Here is a 24,086-nt window from a genome sequence, read left to right as displayed (position 1 = left end):
ACTAACATTTTAAAAATACAATATATTAAACTTTTTCTCACATACACAACAAGCAAAAATAAAACAGTCCCTCCCTCCCTCTTCTTCCATATATACAAATCTGTTCACTGTCAGAGCTTAGATGTATTTAAAGTATATAGAGTACAGTTGGGGAAATTACATTTTTATTTATATATAATAGTTACTTTTATACCCTTTTTTGTTCCTTTTTATTACTGTATCTGGGCCTCTATGTGGTCCAGGTATGACTGCCAGATCTTTACGAAAGTGTCATATTTATTCTTTGTGATTTTTTCCCCATGAGTATACCAGCTGTTCATTTTCACAGTCCATCGTGTTATAAGTAGAGGGGAGTCGGACGTCCCAGTGATCACGATACATTTTTTCACTACCGCCAGTGCTATTTTTATAAATGAGATCTGATATTTGGTCAATTTGTCCACTGATTTTGCCCTCGTTATTGTTCTTGCCAATTTATCTAGAAATGAGTCCAAGCAGAAATTAAAGTCTCCTCCAACTAATATATTTTGTTTTCCCTCTGCTGTTTTTAAGATATCCTTCATAAAGGCTACATCGTCATGATTTGGGGCCAAAATATTCATAAAATATCCATGCTTCCCCATAAATTTTACAGTGTGCCATTACACAGCTTGCTCAATCGAGGTAGCTTCTATTAACAATGGTGTATTTTTATTAAATAGAATCACCAGTGAATCACCACCCCTCTTGCCTTTGAACCAAAGGAAGACAATATTATTTGTCCCACCCATCCTCTTTTTAATTTATCATGTTCCAATTTGGTAAGATGGGTTTCCTGCAAAAAGATTATATCCACTTTTAATTTCTTTAAGTGTGCCAAGACCCTCTTCCTCTTCACTTTCCCATTTATCCCACTAATAATAAGACTAATAAACTTTGTTTTATCCATACCAATTCTCACACAAATATATAATAGTATCTTCCCAATTTTCTAAATACTGTCATCACATTTTTCTATTAAAAGGCATTTTCAACACATACATTTCCCCTTTAAGGAACACACATCACTAGGTCTGACATTGACAATAGTACTCGGAAGCCCGTAAATAAAGTCCACGAAAAAAGCCCACGGGTTCTTCCAAAGAAGAAAAACCCTCCCTTTGGCACCAACTTTTAAAATCGCTCCTCTCCCAGTGCCATCTCTCCCCCCCCCACCCCCCCCCCCACCACCAACCCCCAGTTGGAGTTCCCACCTTGCTACTTTCCTTACCACCTTTGTATTTTCAGAGGTCTCCATATAAACCAATGTTTTTTTTTCCTTTTAACAGTGAAAACAGGACGGCTCAGTACTATTAGTGTAAATAAAGATACGCCCTGTTTTGAAATGGTCTTTTCAGTCCTTTCAGCTGACGACTTTAATCTTTTCATAACTTTCTTAAAAATTCTTCCACTTCTTTGAAATTCATCGATTACCTTCTGAGACATCCACCCTCAGCATTGCTGGGTAAATCATTGAATATTTAAAGTTTTTAGATCACAGTTGTCTCTACCTCATCAAATTATTTTCTTTATTTGACCAAGGCAAGGCTGAACACCTGGAAAAACATTACTTTTGCATCATCCACCATTATTATTTTTTGAATATTCCTTATCTGCTCCCAAGATCACATCTCTCTCCCAGTAAATTAAAAGTCTTATCAGGACTGGTGGTGGTGACTGTTTGCCATTTTTTCTGGGTCCGAGGGTTTGGTAAGCCCTTTCAATTTGCACCTTTGCATTTAACTAATTTTGTCTCGGCATTTGTAGGATCCATGTTTCAAAGAAACTCACGGCGTCTTTTCCCTTAATTCCTTCACTTGATCCAATGATTCTTATGTTGTTAAATCTGCTGAAGTTTTCTATATGGTCCATCAGCCCTTTCTTTTCTGTGTCCCATATTTTTGCTTTTCTTCCAGTGACTTCAGCCTGTCTTTTACTTTGTCCAGTTCATCCTCTGAATAAGTCATTCATTCATTTAAGTCTTCCACAACTTCTTTGATTTCCGTGACCTTCTCCGATATTTCTCGTTGCTGATTCCACACTCATAAAACAACTGCATAAAGTTTCCATCGTGTTCAGGATGGTGGGTAGATCTTGGGCGGACTCCCCAGTCCCAAGATAAATTTCCTTGCTTGAATATCTCCCATCAAATTTTCACCACTGCAGATTACCTTTTAATCTTTTGTGACTAAGCAAAACACATTTTTTTCTCATGCCTTCCTGACCCAGCTGCAGCTACAGGCATTACGAGAAGTGCTCTGCCCAAGACTGGAACAAATTTATGAAAGTGCAAAAGGTGATTGAGGCCATCATGAAACCAACAGATCTTCCATCAACTCTGATTATACCTCCCACCATCTCTCAAGATCTGCTGAAACATTATCATCCCATCTCTTCTCCATTCCGTCAAGCAGAAGATTAAAGGTGCTCAAGAACACAAACCTCCAGATTCAAGGACAGCTTTGTTTCTACCGTTATTAGACTCCTGAATGGATCTCATACTGGCAAAAGATGACAGCCTTGCAGTGTCTTTTATAAATATACTTTTCCCTAAACCCTGCATTATTTGACTTATTGTAACATTACATTTACACTGCTGTTTTATTTATTATTACACTCCTTGCTGTACATGTTGAAATGCCTGGACAGCTCACAAAACAAAACCTTTTACTCTGTCAGTACACTTGACAAGAAAACAATTCAATGCTGTTCTTTTTACATCATCACCAGTCATCATCTGGCTGTGAATGTTTTGAGATTTGATAGATAGGAATGGACCCAACCCCAGGAAAACCATTTGCAATAGTTTCTTTACTCTCCAAGCCAAAAATGATCTCCAAAGTTCCCCAAGGATTTTTAATCCACATGCTGCTTATTCGAACTGTCACCCAAAAACCAAAGGACAAAACCTGTAACTTAATCCCAGAAAGATCAAGATCCGGATTGGGGCCAGGGGGAGATTTAAAAAGGCTAAATGGAAGGATATTGAGCAGCAGGGAGAAACCTTGCAGATTGCCCAAGTCAGCAGGACTTGTAAATAAATAAATAAGGTATAGGGAATGTTTCTTTTTATTAGTCAAGGAATTAATTTTTTTTTTTAAATGTAATATTAGGCTTGAAATAGATAGGCTACAGCTTGAGCATTTTTAAGTTTTGTCACCATTTTACAGGAAAATGTGACTGCAATGGAATGAGGGCATATTCATATGGCAGAACTGTAGGTATGAGGAAATTCTAGTTAGTGTTGTTTTCTTTAGATATTAGATTTCAGATTTTGCCAGAGTACAACATGCAACCCTGAGATTCCTTTTCCTGCAGGTGTGGCAGAATCACCACTTGCTGGTAGTGCAAATAAAAACCTGTACACAACGTGCACATATAAACAAAGAACTTTAAACTGATAACAAATGTAAACAAACCAACTGTGCAATACAGAGAGAATTTTAAAAATCAAAATGCATAAGTAAAAGTCCTTGAATGGGTCCCTGAGTGAGTTTGTCGATGAGGAGTCTGATGGTGGAGGGGTAGCAGCTGCTCCTGGGGCGAGTCTTGTGGCACCTACATCTCTTTCCTGATGGCAGCAGTGAGAACAAAGCAGGTGCTGGGTGGTGTGGGTCTTGATGACCACTGCTGCTCTCTGACAGCAGCATTCCCTGTAGATGTTCTCAATAGTGGGGAGGGTTTTGCATGTGATGTCCTAGGCTGTGCCCCACTACATTTTGGAAGACTTTTCGCTCAGGGTATTGGTGCCCTCATACCAAACTATGATACAGCCGGTCAGCACACTTTCCACCATACATTTGTAGAAATCTGCAATGATTTCTGATGCCATACCAAATCTCCACAAACTCCTGAGGAAATAGAGGCACTGACATGCTTTCTTCACAATGATATGAGGGTATTGGGTCCAGGAAAGATCCTCCAAGGTAGTGACTTCCAAGAACTTAAATTTACTCACTCTCTCCATATCTGATCCCCCAAAGATCACTGGATTGTATATATGACTTTCCCTTCCTGAAGTCAACAATCAGCTCCATAGTTTTGGTGACATTGAGTGCAAGGTTGTTGTTGGTGCACCATTCAGCCAAGTTTTCACACTCCCTCCTGTTTGCTGACTCATCCCCTTCCTTTATACAACCCATTACTGTGGTATCGTCAGCCAATTTGTAGATGCTGTTATTGTCGTAATGAGTCACACTATCATAGATGTAAAGTGAGTGGAGCAGGGGGCTAAGAACGCAGCCCTGTGGTGCTCCAGTACTGATGGAGATTGTGGAGGAGAAGTTCTTACCAATCCTCAATGATTATGGTCAGGAGGTGAGGAAATCCAGGATCCAATTACACAATGGGGTATTGAGTCCTAGGTCTTGGAGTTGGCTGATCAGTTCTCAGGAGTTAATGGCGTTAAATGTCAATCTGTAGTCAATAAAGAGCATCCTGATGAATGCATCTTTGCTGTCCAGGATTTCCATGGCTATGTGTAGCTAGGAGATGGCATCCGCCGTAAACCTGTTGCTACGGTAGGTGAACTGGAACATATTCCTGTCACTGCCCAGACAGGAGCTGATGTGCTTCAACAGCAGCCTTATCATGAGACTTCATCATTCTTGATGCAAGTGCTACGGGTTGATAGTCATTGAGGCAGGTTACTACTACGCTCTTCTTGGGCACCAGTATGATTGATGCCTGTTTGAAATAGGTGGGTACGAAGCACTGCCATGAATACATTGGTAAGTTTGTCACCACAGATTTTTAATACTCATCCGGGGACACTACAAGGACCGAATCTTTTCCTCGGATTTACTCTCCTGAAGACAGCATGCACGTCATCCTCAGATACAGACAGGATAGGATCATAAAGGGGTTTGGGGATGCCGAGAGATGGTTCTTCACTGTTACCGTCATCAAATCGGGCATAGAAAGTATTGAGGCTTTGGCATCTATTCCTTCACTGGATTGGTTTTACATCAGGTTATGTCATTTAGGCCCTGCCACAGCTGTCGGGTATCCCTTTTTCTTTCCATTTTCATGCTGAATCTCCACTTCGCCCAGGAGATAGCTTTTCGTAGCTCAAACCTTTAGAGCAGAGGAGGCTGAGGCAAGACTTAAGTGAGGTACATAAAATTATAAAAGAGCCATAGAACACAACAGCACAGAAACATTCAGCCCTTCTAATCTGTGCCAAAACATCATTCCGCTAGCCCCACTGACCTGCATCCATTCCATAATCCTCCAGACCTCTCCCATCCATGTATCTATCCAATTAATTTTTAAAACTTAAGAGTGAGCCCGCATTTACCACATCAGATGGCAGCTCATTCCACACCATGTGAAGGCTCCCCCTAATGATCCCCCTAAACCTTTTTCCCTAAAGCCACGTCCTCTCCTAATCTAAGTGGAAAGAACCTCCTCACATTTACTCTGCCTATACCCCTCATAATTTTAAATACCTCTATCAAATTTCCCCTCATTCTTCTAGCTCTAAGGAATAAAGTCCTAACCTGTTTAATCTTTCTCTGAAACTCAACTCCTAAAGACTTGGCAAAATCCTAGTAGATCTTCTCTGCACTCTTTCAGTCTTACTGATATCCTTCCTGAAGTTTGGCAACCAGAACTACAAATAATACTCCAAATTTAGCCTCACCAATGTCTTATATGACCTCACCATAACATCCAACTCCTATACTCAAGTTTTGGATTTATGAAAGTCTACCTGTGACACCACTTTCAGGGAATTATGTATCTATATTCCAAGATCCCTTTGTTCCTCTGCATTCCTCATTTACCGTGTATGCCCTACCTTGGTTTGTCCTTACAAAATGCATCACCTCGCACTTGTCTGCATTAAATTTCATCTTTCATTTTCTAGCCCATTTTTCCAGTTGGTCTAGATCCCTCTGCAAGCTTTGAAACCCTTCCTCACTGTCCACAACACCTCCAATCTTAGTGTCATCAGCAAACTTGCTGATCCAATTTCCCACATTATCATTCAGATCATTGATATAAACAACAATGGTCCCAGCATTGATCCCTGAGGCACCACTAATCATAGGCCTCCAGTCTGAGAAGCCATCATCCACTACCACTCTCTGTCATCTCCCATTCAGCCAATTTCAAATCCACTTTACATCTCTGCCTGGATACTTAGTGTCTGAAGCTTTTGAACTAACCTCCCATGTGGGACCTTATCAAAGGCCTTACTAAAGTCCATGTAGATAACATCCACAGGCTTTTCTTCATCTACTTTCTTGGTCACCTCCTCGAAAAACTACAAAATTTGTTAAACACGGCCTACCACCCACAAAGCCACTTTGACTATCCTTAATCAGCCCATGGCTGTCCAAATAATTGTACATCCGATCTCTCAGAACACCCTTCAATAATTTACCCACTACTGACGTCAGGCTCACTGGCCTGTAATTTCCTGGTTTACATCTGGAGCCTTTTTTTAAAACAACGGAACAACATGAGCTACCCTCCAATCCTCCGGCACCTCACCTGAGGCTAAGGACATTTTAAATATTTTTGCCTTGATAGAATAACTCCATCTTTTATCTTGGCACAGGGCACAAGAATCAGAGGGTAGATATTTAAAATATTTGGCAGAAAGATTAGAGGGAAAGTGAGGATTGTCCTGAACATTCTTTTATGTCATCAGATCATCAACTTCTTCAACTCATTGGATGTCAAATCTTACACATGATGAAATTGTTATGATGTACGCTGAGAAATTGCATAATGTTGAAGATGTCTTAATAATACAATTTGTCTTTGGGGTTGGATAAAAAAAAACCATGGAGGAATTTGAGAATATGTTTTCTTTCAAAAAAGTGTTAAAATATCTAGTCTATGTAGGTTATTGAACATAAAGGGTAAAATACAATTGTGTACAAGGACCATAAAACATGGGAGCAGAAATAGGCCATTTAGCCTATCAAGTCTGCCCCACCTTTCAACCAGGAACTGATCCATTCGCTTACTCAACCCCACTCCCCAACCTTTTCCCCATAACATTTGATACCCAGTGATTCAAAAGCCTATCAATCTCTACCTTAAACATACCCAATGACTTCATCTCTGTGGCATCAATTTCCAGATTTACCACCCTCTGGGAAAATCTGTTTCTCGGCATCTCTATTCTAAGTGGCACCCTTCAATCTTGAAGTTGAGCCATCTTGTCCCACCACAGTAAACAAACTTTCTACATCTACAGCAGCATCTTTTTGGATAACCAGCTGCAACAACATTGAAGAAGTTAATGAGGATGGGTTGAGGCTGTGCCACAAATTAGCAGCTTCAGAGGAGAAGAGAAATGATCTTGCACGTCAGGATATGGAGCAGAAGTTCAGTCATTTCATATTCTGATAGGTCATCGATCCTCAGCACAATCATGGGGAGCGGCACTCGAGGCCAATGTTTTAGATAAGCAACATATGGGAAATGGCCTCATTAGCCACCTTAGAACCCACAGATCTGGATCAGAGGCACATCAGTCTCAACTCCCAAGAGAAGGCTGGCACAAATAGTAAAGGTTTCAAAAAACTTTATGCGACCAAATAATGTAAGTGGTGTCTAGAAAAGCCAGTACCAGTAACTATCTGATTATTGCTAACCACTGGTAGAGGACTATTTGTTTTCAACAGGGCCGGATTAATGTGGTAGCAAAGTAGCATATGCTACGGGCCCCACATTTTAAAAGGCCTCCACCATTTACAACATACTATTCTGACCTTAAACATTGTTGTTTTTGTCGTTGTGCAGTGCCTAGAAGATACCACACTGATAATCTGTGTTAAATACCCAAATTAAAGGAGATAATTGGCTAAAATCACTAACCTTAACCTATGGGTGTGTTGTATTTCATAGCCATCCATCGCTGCCCCCCCCGCAACTCCCAACACGGCAGCAGTGGTGCAGAGCTGGAGTTCACCGGAGGGCCACTCCAGCATCTAATTGAGCTGCTTCGGGGCCACCCTCGCAGCTCGTGGTGACGGCTCAATGCGGGAGCAATGGCAGTCTTCGTTACCCATAATCCCCTACACAGCTGGAATGACTCTACCAGTATCGGCACCAGGAAATGCAGTGGTTCCAGCTGCATGGGGGATTATGGGTAACAAAGATGGCCACTGATTCTGCATTGAGCCAGCTGCAGAAAGTTTTTGTGGGAGGTTCTTTACGGCGACGAACATTCAAATTTTGTCTCATTGCTGTATTGTCTCGCTGGTTTCTGGATATCTGGAAGACTCAGTGGTGAAAAGTTGTTTGCACAGGACAGGATAATGTGGAGCATAACAAGAGAGAAAACCAATGCATGATACCTCCCAATACTTAGGCTCATTGCAGTCGGAGGCAAGTTTGCAGACTGATTATTCCAGGAGGTGCGTTATGATTACTTAATTATTAGCTGCAATAATCTGCTAGGAAATGTGAACAGCCTTTGTTTTTTTCTACTAAAGTCAATAAGGTCAGATCATCTGACAAGGAGTCCATTGCGACTGTGACCAGGGAGCTAATCTGGAATCCGGATCGCACAATCGATGTGGCGCCACAAAAATGCCAAGAGAATCAGTAGCAACGAAATCGAGCCACTCCGTAAAGGTGCTGCAAGCAAGGCAGCAGTTAACTGGTTTGAAAATGCGATGCAGCCCTTAGTTAATCGCAAGAAATCGTTCTATCTATTCCTGAGTTTTAGCGGCACGTCCACTGAAGCTAATTACTTAAACTCTTGCATTTTCAGTTTATTTATACAGTTGAAGCATAACATTGAGAGAGTTGCCACAAGTAATGACAATATCCTTGAAATAAAAATATTCGATGTCAGGATAATCGACCCGCCTGTGTCAATAACTGAATATCGAAACATGTTGTATGCCAAAATTATGTTAAAGGATTCTAATCTCCAGCTTTGTTTTGCAGTCCAAAACAGTAGTAATGGCCCAAAAGCAGTTCCTCCAACCTCATCTTTGCGCTGCCTTCGCACTTCCCCCTCACCATACATGCGCCAGGCACCACTATTTAAAGCCCCTTTATAATATTTGCTACAGGCCTTGCCCTACCTTAATCTAGCCCTGCAACAAAGATGATGTGGTAAACAACAGACTGAAAAATAGGCAGAGATGGAGGAATTGGTCGCATGACACATGCTGAGGGTAGCAAAGTCTGCAGAGCAGCTGATTGCCATTGCACAATAAAGATGTCCATGAGCTCCTTGCATTTGGATACAAAAAAAGGTTTACAAAAGTTTGCAATGAAGAACACGTGACGACGAGGACACAGTTGGCATAGCAGTTAGTTCAATGAATTTACAGCGTCAGCAATCGGGACCAGACCTGGGTTCGAATCCCATGCTGTCTGTAAGGAGTTTGTACGTTCTCCCCGTATTTATGTGGATTTTCCCCAGGGGCCCTGGTTTCCTTCCAACCTTCAAAAAAACATACCAGGGTGTAGGTTAATGGGGTGTAAATTGGGCAGCATGGACTCGTGGGCAAAAATGGCCTGTTACAGAGCTGTATGCCTAATTTTTTTTAATTAAAAAATATATCTTTGCATACCAATATCATCTGACTAGTGTGCGGTCTTGGTCAAAGACAGTAGAGAGAATGTACCATGAGATCCAGCCATTCAAGAAAATGGCTAGCCCAACTACCTATAAAAAATACAGTTCATTGAATGGAGTTGGGATGGGAAGGGAGGCAGGAGAGAAAGAGAGAGAGAAAAAAAATGAAGCATGAAGGTAAGAACTGCCTGAGCAGATTAGTTACATTAATGTTTCTTTGCTGTAGCAGATTTAAAACAAATTTGTTAATATTTCACTCCCATTCTTATGAAATAGTTCTGCTCCACAGTAAATTACATTCACAAATGTCAGCAATTGGCTAAAAATTATCATTTAGAATTTACATACAATTGCACTATAAAAAAAACTCCTCAACCGGTGAGTAACTATAATTATGCTGTGTCCAATTGCTCAAGAACTTAACTGATGATCTTAATGCTGCTCTGCTAATCTTCAGAGCATAAGAATGAAATACAAAACACAACAAAGATCCATTCAAAATAAATACATATTTGGACTCATTGTACAATAAAATTTTTGTTTTAAAATGCCAGATTTCTACCAAATCTGTTGGAGGTGGAGGAGCAGGTGTGGACTAAACTTTCTTGAAGACATTTTACCTTCATCTGTGAGAGTTCCACTACTAGATCCACCACTGCTCTTAAATGGTTGATGTGACGATGAGGAAAGTGAGGAATCTCCCTGGGGACTTTTAGGTGTGGGAGATGGTGATGGAGTTAGAGTTGGAGAAGTGCTCTTGGAATTGGACGAGGTACCAGAAGATGGACGTTGTTGGCTACATTTCTGTATTGGGAAGATTAATAATTAGTGTGCAAATTTGTTGTGACCAGTTTATTATTTCTGAATTAATGGTACACAAATATTTTAGTGCTTTTCTCACACTCAAGGGACCTACATTTCTTCATGCAAGTAAGATGTGATACAAATACCAACTGAACCATTAAGACTGCCACATCATGAGTTAACAAATCTATATTCTGGTCCCCAGCTACAAACCCCTGAAATGTACAAAACAACTCTGAAAAATACAGTACATCTGGTGAGAAGAGTGTACTAATAATATAACACATTAGTCAAATAAAACGTGTGTGTGTGTGTGTGTGTGTGTGTGTGTGTGTGTGTGTGTGTGTGTGTGTATATAATCAATCTCTAACAATATTTACATAAACTTTGTATGTATATATACAGTGACTTTTTCCATTTTCTCCCCAACCCCCCAATAACTATAGAGAAGAAAAAACAGAATTGAAAAAGAAAGAAAATAAGAAAAACAAGAAAAAAGGAGCGTGTATTTTAAATATTATGTGATTCACTTTTTCCTTACTTATACTGTTGTTAAAAGTTAAGAGCTGGAGGTCCGAGGTTGCGGTTACCAATAAAGTTTATATATGGGTCCCAGGTTTGTTCATTCTTGTTATTCCTTATCTTGACCATTCCTTAAAATATGTTATTCATTGTTAAAAAGTATTAATTGGTTATGTTGTAGCAACATATTTGGTATTTGATAGTTTATTAACTTTCACTCTAAATGTATCAGACTCCATATTTTTAATATATAGTGTAATATTCATTAACTGTTATGTTGCACTAACCTCATTCCACTTGTAAAGTACATGTCCTGAAACACTTTCCCCTAGTTTATAGAGTTCCATCCTCAGCCATGCCGGCTTTTCTCCTACCTTATAAAATTCTGACAAGAATCTTAATTGGGCAGCTCTATGGTAGTTTTTAAAATTTGGCAATTGCAATGCCCCCTTGTTTATACGTCCCTATCAGCTTTTCCAAGGCTACTCTTGGTTTCTTACCTTTCCATAGAAATTTGCTTATCAATTTAATCAATTTTTGGAAAAATTCCCCTGTTATGGGAATAGGTAGCATTTGAAATAAATATTGCAACTGTGGAAATATATTCATTTTGATACAGTTTACTCTCCCTATTAGAGTTATTGGCAAGTCTTTCCATTTCTCTAAATCTTGCTGTATTTTTTTTCATTAACATCTGGTAGTTTAAACAAATGATGCAAGTTATTATTGATTCGGATGCCTAAATAACGTAATGCCTGTACCTGCCATTTAAAGGGGATTCTTTTTTTTTTACATACTGTATTACATCATTTTTATCAGTGTTAACTTTATACCCAGAAATCACCCCATATTCTTTCCAATTGATATGTAACCTCTTTATTGATTCTTCGGGATGGGTTAAATATACTACAATGTCATCCACATATAAACTAATTTTAAATTCTTCCTCTTTAATCCTTATTTCCTTTATCATTCTATCTGCTCTTAGCATTTTACCAATGGTTCTACTGCCAAGGCAAAAAGGGAAGGTGATAATGGGCATCCCTGTCTTGTTGACCTACTCAGTTTGAAATAACCTGAAATATAACCATTGCCTTAGGAGTGCCTTAGGCACTCTTGCCTTAGGATTATTATATAGGGCTTTGATCCAATTAATAAATTTTTCTGGTATTTTAAATCTCTGAAGTACTTTAAAGAGAAAGCTCCATTCCAGCCTATCAAAAGCCTTCTCTGCATCAACTGCTACTGCCACTTTTGGTTCTTTATTTTCTTGTGCCGTGTGTATCAGATTAATAAATTTACATATATTATCTGTTGCTCTTCTATTTTTAATAAATCCTGATTGATCTGATTTCACCAACTACAGTAAACAATTTGCTAATCTATTTGCTAGTAATTTTCCTGGAGGACAATTGTGTAAATTTCTATAAATAACTTACTCCATTTTTTGAAAAAGAAGTAAAGAGAATTTGGGTGTAGTTTGGTGAAACTCTGTCTGTTGTTAATTCTGAGTAAACTGAAACTGGGAGTTAGATTCCTCAACTAGGCAGTTACAACACATTTCAAAGTTCAGTCCATTGTCGAAACGCATGCTTTTAAACTGATACACAGAAGTAATCACGAAGGAGATGGGCGAGACTGAGTGACTGGACTGCTGAAAACTCACAAATCCTTGTTGAGTTTCTTCCAGAGAAATATCCTTTCATACAAACGGTTGTCACAATTTCACCTTTCCTTGTGTAGAGAATAAGAAATATGCAACTTCCACGATGCTTCTAAAACCCAGGAACGGGTCAATCAAATTGACCTTTCCTTTGGTCATGGTGCGGTTCAATAATTCCCCTGACAGGGAGAATCAGCGGAATTGTCCATTATCACAAAGTCATTCCTGCTTTGTGTTTGATGAGATGGCTGTTAGTCAAATGTGCTGGTTCCTTCAGTGTTCCACACACACGACTCTCGCACCACCTGTGTCCCCAGAAAAAGCAACCAATGTTCTTTCTCCTCGCCAAAGTAGCAAATTTGGGTAAAACCTGTACTAGCTGTTGCCAGGATAAATATTTATTAAAAAGAGATAGATTGTGGGGGTTTAGTGTAGGTCACTATTATGTATGGGCAATAAAGGCCAGGCTCAAGTACTGATAAGATCTTTCAAAGATTGGGTTTGGAACTTTGGGAGAGGTTTTTGGCTTTTACAAGCAGAGAGGGGGAAAAAAACCAAATGGGGGGGGTGGAAGGGGAAGAGAGAGGGAGGGAGGGATGGAGGGATCTACAATAGCAGTTGAGGCTGAAAAATGGCAAGCTGGCAGCTTGTTGAAAAACCCTATTATGAAGATGTGGTGCGAGTTCTGAGTTCAGCCTGTTCAAAACCCTTGTAGTCCTTACAAGAGGAAATAGCTGGCTAGAGTGTTTCTCTTGAAATAAGGGAAACAAGAGGAACTCTGTGGTGACCTGGAAGAAGAGGTTATCATTTGTAAAACCCATGATAGGAGAAGAAGTGACTGATTGGAGGAAATTAGTTTGTGTGTCTCCAATGAGCAACAGATTTCTCTCTGAAACCAACAAGAACCTTCCTGAGCGGGAACCATTTACCTCTAAGCACCAGAGCCTGGTGAGGATTCAAAAATGTTAAATTCTGTGCACAGTATGAGAAATGCCTGATACCAGTGATCTTGGAGAAGTGAGAAGTGAATGATTGGACTATGAAACAAAGAACTTTCCTAACATATACACATTACATACATGTGCGCTTAGAATTAGAAGGGGGTTAAGATAGGTTAATAGTAATAAGTTTAAGAATGATCTTGTTATTATGTTTAAAGAAAATTAAAAGCAATTTTTGTTTAATTTCCATTGCTTCTGGGTTTTGGGGTCCTCTGGGCTCATAACACCACCCAGTCTTTCCACAGCTGTGAATAGCTGCAGCCTGTACTAGCCCTTAAAATGATATTCACACTAAATGAAACAGGAGCTTGTAATACCATATTCTCAACTCCACAACGGAGTTATAGCTGCATGACCTATTCAATCTAAATGAATTCAATGAAAGACTGCATTTTTAGTAATAGCTAGAAAATGTTACCTGTACAGTGGAGTTATTCACCGTCGGGGATGTTGGCAGTTCAGGAAGGCTGGTTTCAACAAAGATTAGTTGAGGCAAAATCTCGGATCTGGTCGTTTTCGAATCTGGCAAACCTGCTGCTTTCCGTCTTTGGGCAGCAATCTGGGACAAAACACTATCTGAACTTCCCCCTGAATTTTATTTCAAAAGTATTTACATACATTTTTAATCATTAATATAAAGTTATTAACAAAGATTAGATATCAAAATATTTTTTGTTCAACGAAATTTTAAATTCAGACTATTTGCCAATTATTTTTATCCTTGATAATATTTTAACCTTAATACCATGAGCCTCATATTACCTGCATACTTGCACATGGCTCTTTTGATGCTTTATTCTCCATTATGTTGAGTACATTCTTAAAGAATGATAATGAACTTACCAAACATTACTGTTTCTTTTACAAAAGACTGATTCTCCTATAATAAGTTCTGATAAATACTCTGGTAATACAAATTTGTTTACATAGAATTCACAAAATAAAGAGTGATATGGAACCAAAAAATCATTCTACAAAAATTTATGTGGAAAAAGTAAATAAACAGTGCCCCACACCGCTCCCCCCCACAGTCACATTTCTTCACACATGGAAGTGACAGAAAATTTTGACAAATCGTTTTCTGTTAAAAGGTCCTCCACCTCACCATAATTGGGGAAGGGGTACAGTGTCACCTCTATTCCTTCTGTTTACTGTTTTCATTTTAAGCCTGCTCTGTGAGCCTCAAAACATCTCACATCCCAAAGCAGTTAATTAACTGTTTGGAAAATTACAATTTTTAAAATTTCAGTACTAAGTTATTTGCCCCTTGAAACTCCCTTGACATGCTATTTCATGAAATGTACACCATTTAAGCTTATACTGACTCCTTATTGCTATCCGATACCAAATCAGGTACACGGACTTGATCTTCAGCATTTAAACATGGTTCATTTGAAAAAAGTTTTTACCTCTGATCAAACTATCTATTCTCCATTGAACAAGCCAATTTAAACATTAAATGAAAAAGATGGATTTCTTTAAGTTATTGAATTCTAGATCTTCTCTGCACTCATCTCGAACAAACTTTCCTTCCTCCTCTCTTCAACACATTTTTAGCTACAATAAGCTACTTCTCATAACTTCTTACTTTAGTCTTATTTTCATTATTTTAAACATATTGCTATCAATTGTACTGTATTAATCCTCCAAGACATTTCTGGTGTTTCAGATCCTTTTCAGATTTATACAGCACAGAAACAGACCTTCAACCAACTTAACCATGCCCACCACGTTGCCTACCCGAGTTTGTCCCATATCCCTCTAAACTTTTCCTATTCATGTACCAAATCTAAATACATTTGAAGTGTTGTAATTATAGCTGCCTCTACTGGTTCCTCTGGCAGTTCATCCCAGATATTCATCGCCCTCTTTTCAAAAAAGATTCCCCCACACACTAATGAAAATAACTTCACCCTATCCAGTGTCTTCTTATGAATGAAGCCCGTGCACCTTTCCCATCTTAATGGCATCAGTCTTAAAGCTGGGCGATCAGAATTGCATGCAATAATCCTCCATCTTTTCCTATCAACCAGTATTATTAGGCTGATTGTTCCTTCGCGTTCCTCTTCATCTGCCTGGTGACATCTATTAGGGGCTTCAAGTATTTCACCAACCATCTTAATGAGCTACAATTATATCTACCTCTGTCAAAATCATAGCTAATTTAATTATTCAAATGATTTGACAATATCTCGCACAAATCTATCCTAGTTTTAACCTAGGAGTTTGTATTACTTGGGTTTTGTCAGCTGTTACAAAATTCTGAAGATTTTTCTGGTCTCAATAGATTTGTTCGTCTTCATTACTCTGAACCCCAGTAGAGCAACTTTTACAATAAAAGTCCTCTCAACTTCAAATAAAAACTTAAATCCTGCTACAAAAGACAAAAAAAAGCTAATCTGCCTTAACTGATCTGTCTTGACTAATCAATTAGGCACCCAAGTTCCATGGAAACTGGGACTGCATTGATATTCTGTACTCAGAAGAGCCACAATGTCTCAGTGATGCTGCTCAAAACTGTCAATTAATTAGGGGAGTCATGTGATGGAGTAGAGGCTGGTCGGGTGGAAACAGCCCTCTCCAAAGAAAAAATGTGTGAAAAGGCAGAGCTCAATAAACAAAATATAGGAAGAGAAAGGTAAAGTTACAGAGAAGAGACAGAAGATGGCACCCAAAAGAGAGAAAGTAAGAATAACAGAGAAAAGGGAAGAAGGAAAATCACTGGAGAAGAAAGAAGGAGGCCTTACCTGCACATTGGAGTAGAGACCCACCGTGGAGTGGAGCGGCCGATCTCTGGAGTTAGTGAGTCCCCAGAGGAGCGGTGTCCTCCTGACCAGCGGACTCCAAAAATGGCTCTCAGAGCCAAGAAGAGGTGTGCAACTGTGCATGCGCGAAGAGTTGCACATGCGCAGTGCGCAAGTAAAAGAAAAGGTTAACGCCAACGGGAGGGGGACTCAGCTGAGGAGCGGCCAGCTGTGGAATGGCCAGCTGAGAGATGCCCAGGATCGGGGCGTTCAGCTGGGGGAAGTAAACAAGAAAGAAGAGTGGTGAGAAAGAGAATTAAGGGCTGGAAGAGGGTGAGTGGCAACAGGGCGATCGGCGTGAGGCCGGCCTGCGGCGGGGGGGCCCAACAACAGAAGACAGCAGCTGGAGGCCCAGCCAGCAAGGATACAGAAGCAGCTCACCAGAGAAGGATGAAAATACAAAGATACAGAGAAGAAGATGGCAGAGACATAGATACAAACACAGAAGAGGAGGAAGAAGTCCAAGAATTTCCAATGAAAGAAGAAGGTAAAATAGAAGGACAAAACTTAGATAAAGTCTTTTTCGAAGAACAAATGAGGTCATTAAAAGAATGGCTATCATTAGAATTTAGTTCAATCAAAGGAAAAATGAAAAGAGCTGAAGACAGAATGCAAAGCTTAGAGTTGGTCATGACTGAAATAGGGAAAAGAGTAGAAAATGTGGCAGGACAAGAAGCTGCTGTAGAAATGGAGATAAATGATTTAAGAGGGAAGTTGGAAGAGAGCGGAAACAAATTAAAGAGACAAGATTTATTGTCACAGAAAATTGACATATTGGAAAACTACAGTAGGCAAAACAACAAAAATAGTTGGCCTGAAAAAAGGCAAAGAAGGGTCAGATATGAAGGAATTTACAAAAGGATGGATCCCGAAGGTGCTGGGAATGACAGATTCACATGAAGAAATAGAAATCAAAAGGGCACATAGAGCACTAGTACCGAAACCGCCGCACATCAAAAACCGAGATCCATATTGGTAAAATTTCTAAGCTATTTGACAAGAGAAACATACTGGAGCAGGCAAGAAAGAAGGATAGAGAAGACAACATGCCGTTGGAATACAAAGGACAAAAAATATTTTTTACCTGGACATCAGCTTCGAACTTTGAAAGAAGAGGAATGAATTCAACACGGCGAAAACAATCTTGTGGAAGAAAGGGTATAACTTTATATTAAGACATACAGCAGTAGTCAAAGTATTCATTCCTGGAGAATGGAATAGACTGTTCTCGGACCCAAAGCCCAAGAATTTGCTGAACATTGGCAGGACAGGAGAAGAGAGGAGGAGGAGTGACAAGAAGGATGACCGGCAAGAAAATATACAAAAATATGTAAAAATATAAAGTAAAGATAATGTATATATAAAGATTTAAAGATGGATAAGAGAAAGGGAAGGAAAAAAAGAGAGAGAGCTTTGTTATAAGTATAGGAAAATAGTGTTCTCTGAGGGGGCATGGGAGGGGGGAATGGTCACTGCGAAATCGGTTGACGCTTGTGACTAAGTTCGCAAACTGAAAGGAAAGGGAAGTTGTGGTTGCCATCAAGGGATAGGAGGCAATCCAAGGAGGGGAGGTTCATTTGGGGTTAAAGGGTTATTGCTTGTGGGGATTGTTGGGGTATTTCATGTCTTAAATGCATTGTCATTGAGATTAAAAAGGAAAACTTAAAAAACAGTAATGGAAAAAGGGGATGGAGGTGGTGAAGAGGCGGAAAAGTGAAAATAAAGATTTAAGATGGCTACATTGGACCAAATGACTATAAACATTAATGGAATATATAACCAAGTTTAAGTGTATCCCATTGGGGGGGAAAAAAAAATCACATATAATTTAAAAGACAAAGTGACAATGATTGAAAAAACCTGGGAACCATATATGGAACATAACAGAAAGAGCAGGCCTAGGACCACCATCACCTAAAATGACAAGATAAACACGATCAGATTGAATAAGTAGATGATATGTATTTTTTGTTTGTATTCCTTTTGTATAAAGATATTGTTTTAATGTATTTTATATGTCCAATATCTACTGTTTATGGAGGGGGATGGGAGGGATGGGGGAAAAAAAGAGAAAACGTCACTGTGAATATTTAAAGAGATAATCTGTAAATATATTGGTTGATATGGTTCATAGTGCGATAAATAAAGAATTACAAAAAAACTGTCAATTAATTCAACTTCTACTCATCTTTTTCAAAGGGAATTTTAACCTGGTAAACTCTGAAATTAACTGCGCTGGAAACAGAGCTCTGACCATATAAACTATATAAAATCTCCTGTTGCTTTCTGTTTGGAATCTTCTGCATTTAATTATTTGCCACACCTGGACACTGTTAACAAAGGGAGTCAGGAATATGGAGGAAAGTAGTTGGCTGTTCCACACCCCTCCCCCTTTTACTTGAATTAAAAATTTTAATTCTATTATCAGTTCAATTTTAATTTGCAAAAAGTCTTGATTTTTAATTATTTATATCTATTTAAACTGATTGGAAATCTTTGACTATCAATACAATTTAAAATAGCTAAAAAGTTCCATAACAGCTGCCAAAAGGCCATAAGGACATCTGAAGCAGGGCCTCAGGAATAATTGCATTTCATAGAATTTCAAGCCACAATTTAAAAACTGGTGGCTTAATTCTGCATATAAAATATACATATATAATTTGCATTGTACACAATTGTGTTTTTTTTTAAACTTCAGGCACTGACAATAATTAGAGACGCTGGGTGTACTTATTACCATATATAACCATTTATAGCACAGAAACAGGCCAGTTCGGCCCTACTAGTCCATGCCGAACATCACCTCCCACCTAGTCCCACTGACCCACATTTGGCCCATAACCCTCCACACCTCTCCCGTCCATATACCTATCCAAACTTTCCTTGAATATTAACATCGATCTCGCTTCTACCACCACTGCCGCAAGTTCATTCCATACCCCCCCCCCACCCTCTGCGTGAAGAAATTCCCCCTCATATTTCCCTTATTTTCCCCCTTTACTCTCAATCCATGCCCTCTTGTTTGAATCTCCCCCTCTCTCAGTGGAAAAAGCCTATCCACATTGATTCTATCGTTCCCCCTTATAATTTTGAATACCTCTATCTAATCACCCCTCAATTGACTATGCTCCAGGGAATAAAGTCCAAGCCTGTTCAACCTTTCCCTGTATCTCAAACCCTGAAACCCTGGCAACATTCTCGTAAACCTTCTCTGCACTCCATACTGTTTATATCCTTCCTATAATTCGGTGACCAAAATTCCAAATTTGGCCTCACTAATGCCTTACACAGTTTCAATATAACATCCCAACTCCTGTATTCTATATGCTGATTTATGAAAGCCAACATACTAAATGCCTTCTTCACCACCCTTTCCACGGTTCAACTTTCAGAGAATTATGTACCATGACTCCTAAATCCCTTTGTTCCATTGCACTCCTCAATTGTCTACCATTTAACATGTATGTCATTTTGATTAGTCCAATCCAAATGCAGCACCTCACATTTATCAGTATTAAACTCCACCTGCCATCTTTCAGCCCACTCTTCTAACTGTCCTGGATCACCCTGTAAGCTTTGATAATCTTCCTCGCTGTCCACAACACTGCTAACCTTTATATCATCTGCAAATTTACTAATCCAATTTCCCACCCTATCATCTAGATTGTTAATATATATGACAAACAGCAGAGGACCAAGTACCAATCCCTGAGGGACTCCACTCGACATTGGCCTCGAATTCGACAAACAATTTTCCACCACTACTCTCTGGCATCTCCCATCCAACCATTGCTGAATCCATTTCACTACTGCATCATTAATACCTAATGCTTCCACCTTCCTTACTAACTCTTATGGGGAACCTTGTCAAAACCCTTACTAAAATCCAAATAGACAACATCCACCACCTTCCCCTCATCCTTTTTAGTAACCTCCTCAGAAAACTCCAGATTTGTTAGACATGATCTACAACGTACAAAACCATGCTGACTACTCCGAATCAATCCCTGTCTTACCAAAAGAAAGATTAAGTGGAATTTTAATAGGTAACAAATACAATTTATAGACAGTTCAGATTTTTTTACTTTCACCTCAGACTGTCCAAGTTATGATTTCTAACTTACAATTCTTTAAAACACAGAACTCAAACTGTTAAATTTAATCTAATTTTGGCAGATTGATTCGCTGTACTGTCTATAAATTGACATTCACTGCAGATACAACATAGCTTTTAAGAAAGCTGATAAGATTTGCTCCGACCTGAGCGGTTATGCGATTCACCGATGCAATGTCGACTGATGCCAGCTACACCATTAGATCCACCAGAGGAATGTGGAGAGTAATTGAAATGTGCCGAGTTCTGAGAAGTTGGACTCCTGGTAAGATTTGGAATAGGAGGAAGTTTAACAGTTTTCCCCATTCTGCTGACAGATGTCTGAAATCAACAAGGAAACAAAAACTAAATCTAACTAATATTTTTGGTATGCAGTTCCATACATTTCCTTGATAGGTTCATTGAAAACTTGGCTGAATGTGATGTACTAACAACAACCTCACACTCCCCCACAGCTGTGCCAGGGCAACAGCCCCCTTCTCAGTTCCCCTGCACTGGTACAGCTGTTTCAGTTGCATGGGGAATTATGGGTAGTAATAGCAGCCATTGATCCCGCATTGAGCTGCTGCACCACTATGCTGGATGGGCATCAGTATACGGTGCTCTTAAAGTGTGGAATGACAAGGAATATTCCAAAGCAAGATGAGTGAGGGTCACGCTCGGCGGGTAGGATACTTATAAAGTAATGATACCACTAATTAGTGACACAAAATGCGGTGCTATACACGGGAGTTGAACGAGGGTCATGTCGGGTCATGTTTGGCACCAAACTCCATCTCTGATGAGTAGATGCTATCTACTGAAAAAGGTGCCGTATTTTGGAGGTTGCCGTTTTTTTGGAATCCTGGATAAAAGATTAGGCATCTGCATTATCAAGGATCACATCTTTTGACTGGCCTAAAATGCCTGTTTATTTACTGGACACTATAGCTTGCAAAAATATTTAATTTGCAAGTTTAATATGTTAATTTTCCAAATCTTCTTGGAACATTCTATACCTGGAGTTTCAATTACAATTATTTTTTATAAAAAGACCAAAAAGTCGACAGCTCACCGTGAAACTCAGGAGAACAAACAAAAAGCCAAGACATTCGTAATGTTTGTACTTTGCTCACAAGAAAGCTGAACACATGTCCCAACATTAGAGTTCGTGACTAAACTTCATTTTCAGCTGATTCGCTTGCATTTTTAGAGAAATCTTATATAGCACAAAACTCATTTTGGACAATTCCTGGGAAATATTCAGTTAATTTCATTTATTGGATTCAGCAAATTACATAATGTTTGAAAAGGTACACAAATGTCTTCTACATCCAAAACATCTATTACTTCCATAAAATTGTTAATGGTTTTAATGCCACAGACACTGGTATCCATGCAAATTTAAAGCAAAATCCATCCCACAAGCTAAAGGGAAAGAACTGAGTAAAGCTTCAAAAGAAACTTACAATGTCAGAATTTCCACTGCTGTTGAAGTTGGGCTTTGCAAATCTGCGAGGCATAGATAATGTAGTATGTTCCACTTTGCCATCTTTGTTCAGTCTTATCCTATCCGAACTCCAAACTTCAAAGTTCGATGGAGGCAAAAATGGAGGAATAACTGCTTTTAGCTTGTCACTGGGAAGACGGGTAAAAGGTGCACCATTTCTCAACTGAAACAGAGGATGTCATAACAACAAGCACAGCTGACTTTTGTGGCTTTAAAGTTATCCTGTTAAATGGACTAAAAAAGTTTAGGGAGACCCAAAACACACACTTGGGTTACAATTATTTGCATCCCTTTTCCAAATACAATTACAAAGTAGAAATTAAGGAAAACTAATTATTGCTCATTTTAATCAATTTATCCTTCATTAAAATCAAATTACATGCACAGTGTACAAGAAGGCACTCATTTGAACATTATTGAAGTTGAAATAGGATGACTGCACATGTTGGATTTCTCTTTGGTTCCTTTTTATTAGTCTAATGCAAGAGCTTTCCCATAACATAACAACCAAAACTTGCTTCATACACCATTCTTTCCCAACAGCTTACAAATATGGTACTTTCACCCTCCCAAATTATTCTCGTCCCAAATTGCATTGATCACTAACCCAAATCACAAGCTTTATCCTCCTACTCTTCCAACCTACTGCTGCCATAAACTACATTTCTGCACTCTTCAGGTCACCGTCTCAATTAAATAAAACATTAGAGAATAAGTTAAAATCAGAAAAATAAAGCTAAATATCTTCACCAACTCAAACTTGGCTTCTGTATCAAAAACAGTTCACACCAAATTCATAAGCTTACCCAGGAAACCCACAAGGATGACTAAGATGGAAGCAGAAACCGGAAAAGACACAATGATGAATGATGAAAACCTTTTGATGTTGTGCTTATAAAGCATTTTAATTGGGCAACATTAAGTAAAAATCATTTGGAGGAATATAAAAAATTATTTCATCCACTGCACTAAAATGAATTACCAATAAATATTAAAATTATCATTTCCTAGCTACAAAAATTGCAGCAACTAAAGATGTCAGTGATTTTTATTGTGGCTATATTAGCTTTTAAAATGTGTAATATGATCAACAGCAATCCTAACATTTGTCAAATTCAAATTTAAATTTGCCAATACATTGAAAAATGAATTCATTACTTACCATAGTTGTAAGAAGGATGTCATCTTTTTCTGCACACATATGGCCATGTCCTTTAAATTAAATGGAAACAACAAAAAACATGATGAAATGCATTACATTTGACACCACATATTTTGGTTCTAGTTCACTTTGCAAACTATTTAGCACAAATCAAAACAAACATATTTAAGTACAATTATTCACATGAATCTATCTGCAAGCACTGCTTTACAATAATCAAGTGTTGTATAACTCTAGCTCAAAGTACAGGTACACAATTCTTTATCCAGACATCTAAAATCTGGAAAGCTTCAAAAACCAGCATTTTTTTTCCTGGTGCTGGTACAGCTTGGGGGGGGGGGGGGGTGGGGGGGGGGGGAGGGAGGGAGAGAGAGAGCGCAAGCGAGCACACAGCATGACTCGGGTGGGCTTAAATCTGTGGCAGCCGGCTTTTGTTCTGAAATCCGGAAAAATCCAACATTCGGAACACACTGTCCCCCAAGGGTTCCGGATAAAGGATTGTGTACCTGTAGTATAAAACTAAAATGGCTGTTACTACAATGTTTATCTATCTGTCAAGGTCAGAAGGGGAAATTACATCCCTTCGTCTTTTATATGTTCGCAATTAAATAACCAACATTAGAAAATTATATTTTAACAAGGCAGATAATGTTTGCTTCGTTTCAGATTAGCATTACAGAGTTGGGACCCCTGCTCTTTGAGATATTTATAAATGGCCTGGATGAAGAGGTGGAAGGATGGGTCAGTAAGCTTGCAGATGACACAAAGGTTGGAGGAGTTGTGGCTGGAGCTGAAAGTTGTTGAAGGTTACAAGAGGATACAGACAGGATGAAGAGTTGGGCAGAAAAGTGCAGATGGAGTTCAATCCGGATAAATGTGAGGTGATGCATTTTGGGAGGACAAACCAGAAGGCTGAGTACAGGATTAATGGCTGGTGGATGAACATAGGG

General features: G+C 39.0%; 1 protein-coding gene across 2 annotated transcripts in view; it reads right to left on the bottom strand.

Moving 5' to 3' along the window:
• The window catches only part of LOC138747283 (ankyrin repeat and SAM domain-containing protein 6-like), a 51,111-nt gene that overhangs the window by 8,205 nt on the left and 18,820 nt on the right, over positions 1-24,086 (bottom strand). Inside the window, exons 7-11 of one of the 2 annotated variants that reach the window (XM_069906367.1) lie at positions 23,137-23,186; positions 21,934-22,137; positions 20,632-20,806; positions 13,983-14,152; positions 10,195-10,378 (exon numbers count right to left, since the gene is read on the bottom strand). In XM_069906367.1, the coding sequence (XP_069762468.1) occupies positions 10,195-10,378; positions 13,983-14,152; positions 20,632-20,806; positions 21,934-22,137; positions 23,137-23,186 (783 nt within the window). The remainder of the gene's footprint in view (positions 1-10,194; positions 10,379-13,982; positions 14,153-20,631; positions 20,807-21,933; positions 22,138-23,136; positions 23,187-24,086) is intronic. The other variant, XM_069906374.1, reaches the window with a different exon arrangement.

Source organism: Narcine bancroftii, chromosome 1 (genome assembly GCF_036971445.1).
Source record: "Narcine bancroftii isolate sNarBan1 chromosome 1, sNarBan1.hap1, whole genome shotgun sequence".
Classification (NCBI taxonomy): domain Eukaryota; kingdom Metazoa; phylum Chordata; class Chondrichthyes; order Torpediniformes; family Narcinidae; genus Narcine; species Narcine bancroftii.
Note: the sequence above shows the minus strand (reverse complement) of the source record. Positions and strands in the feature narration are given on the sequence as shown.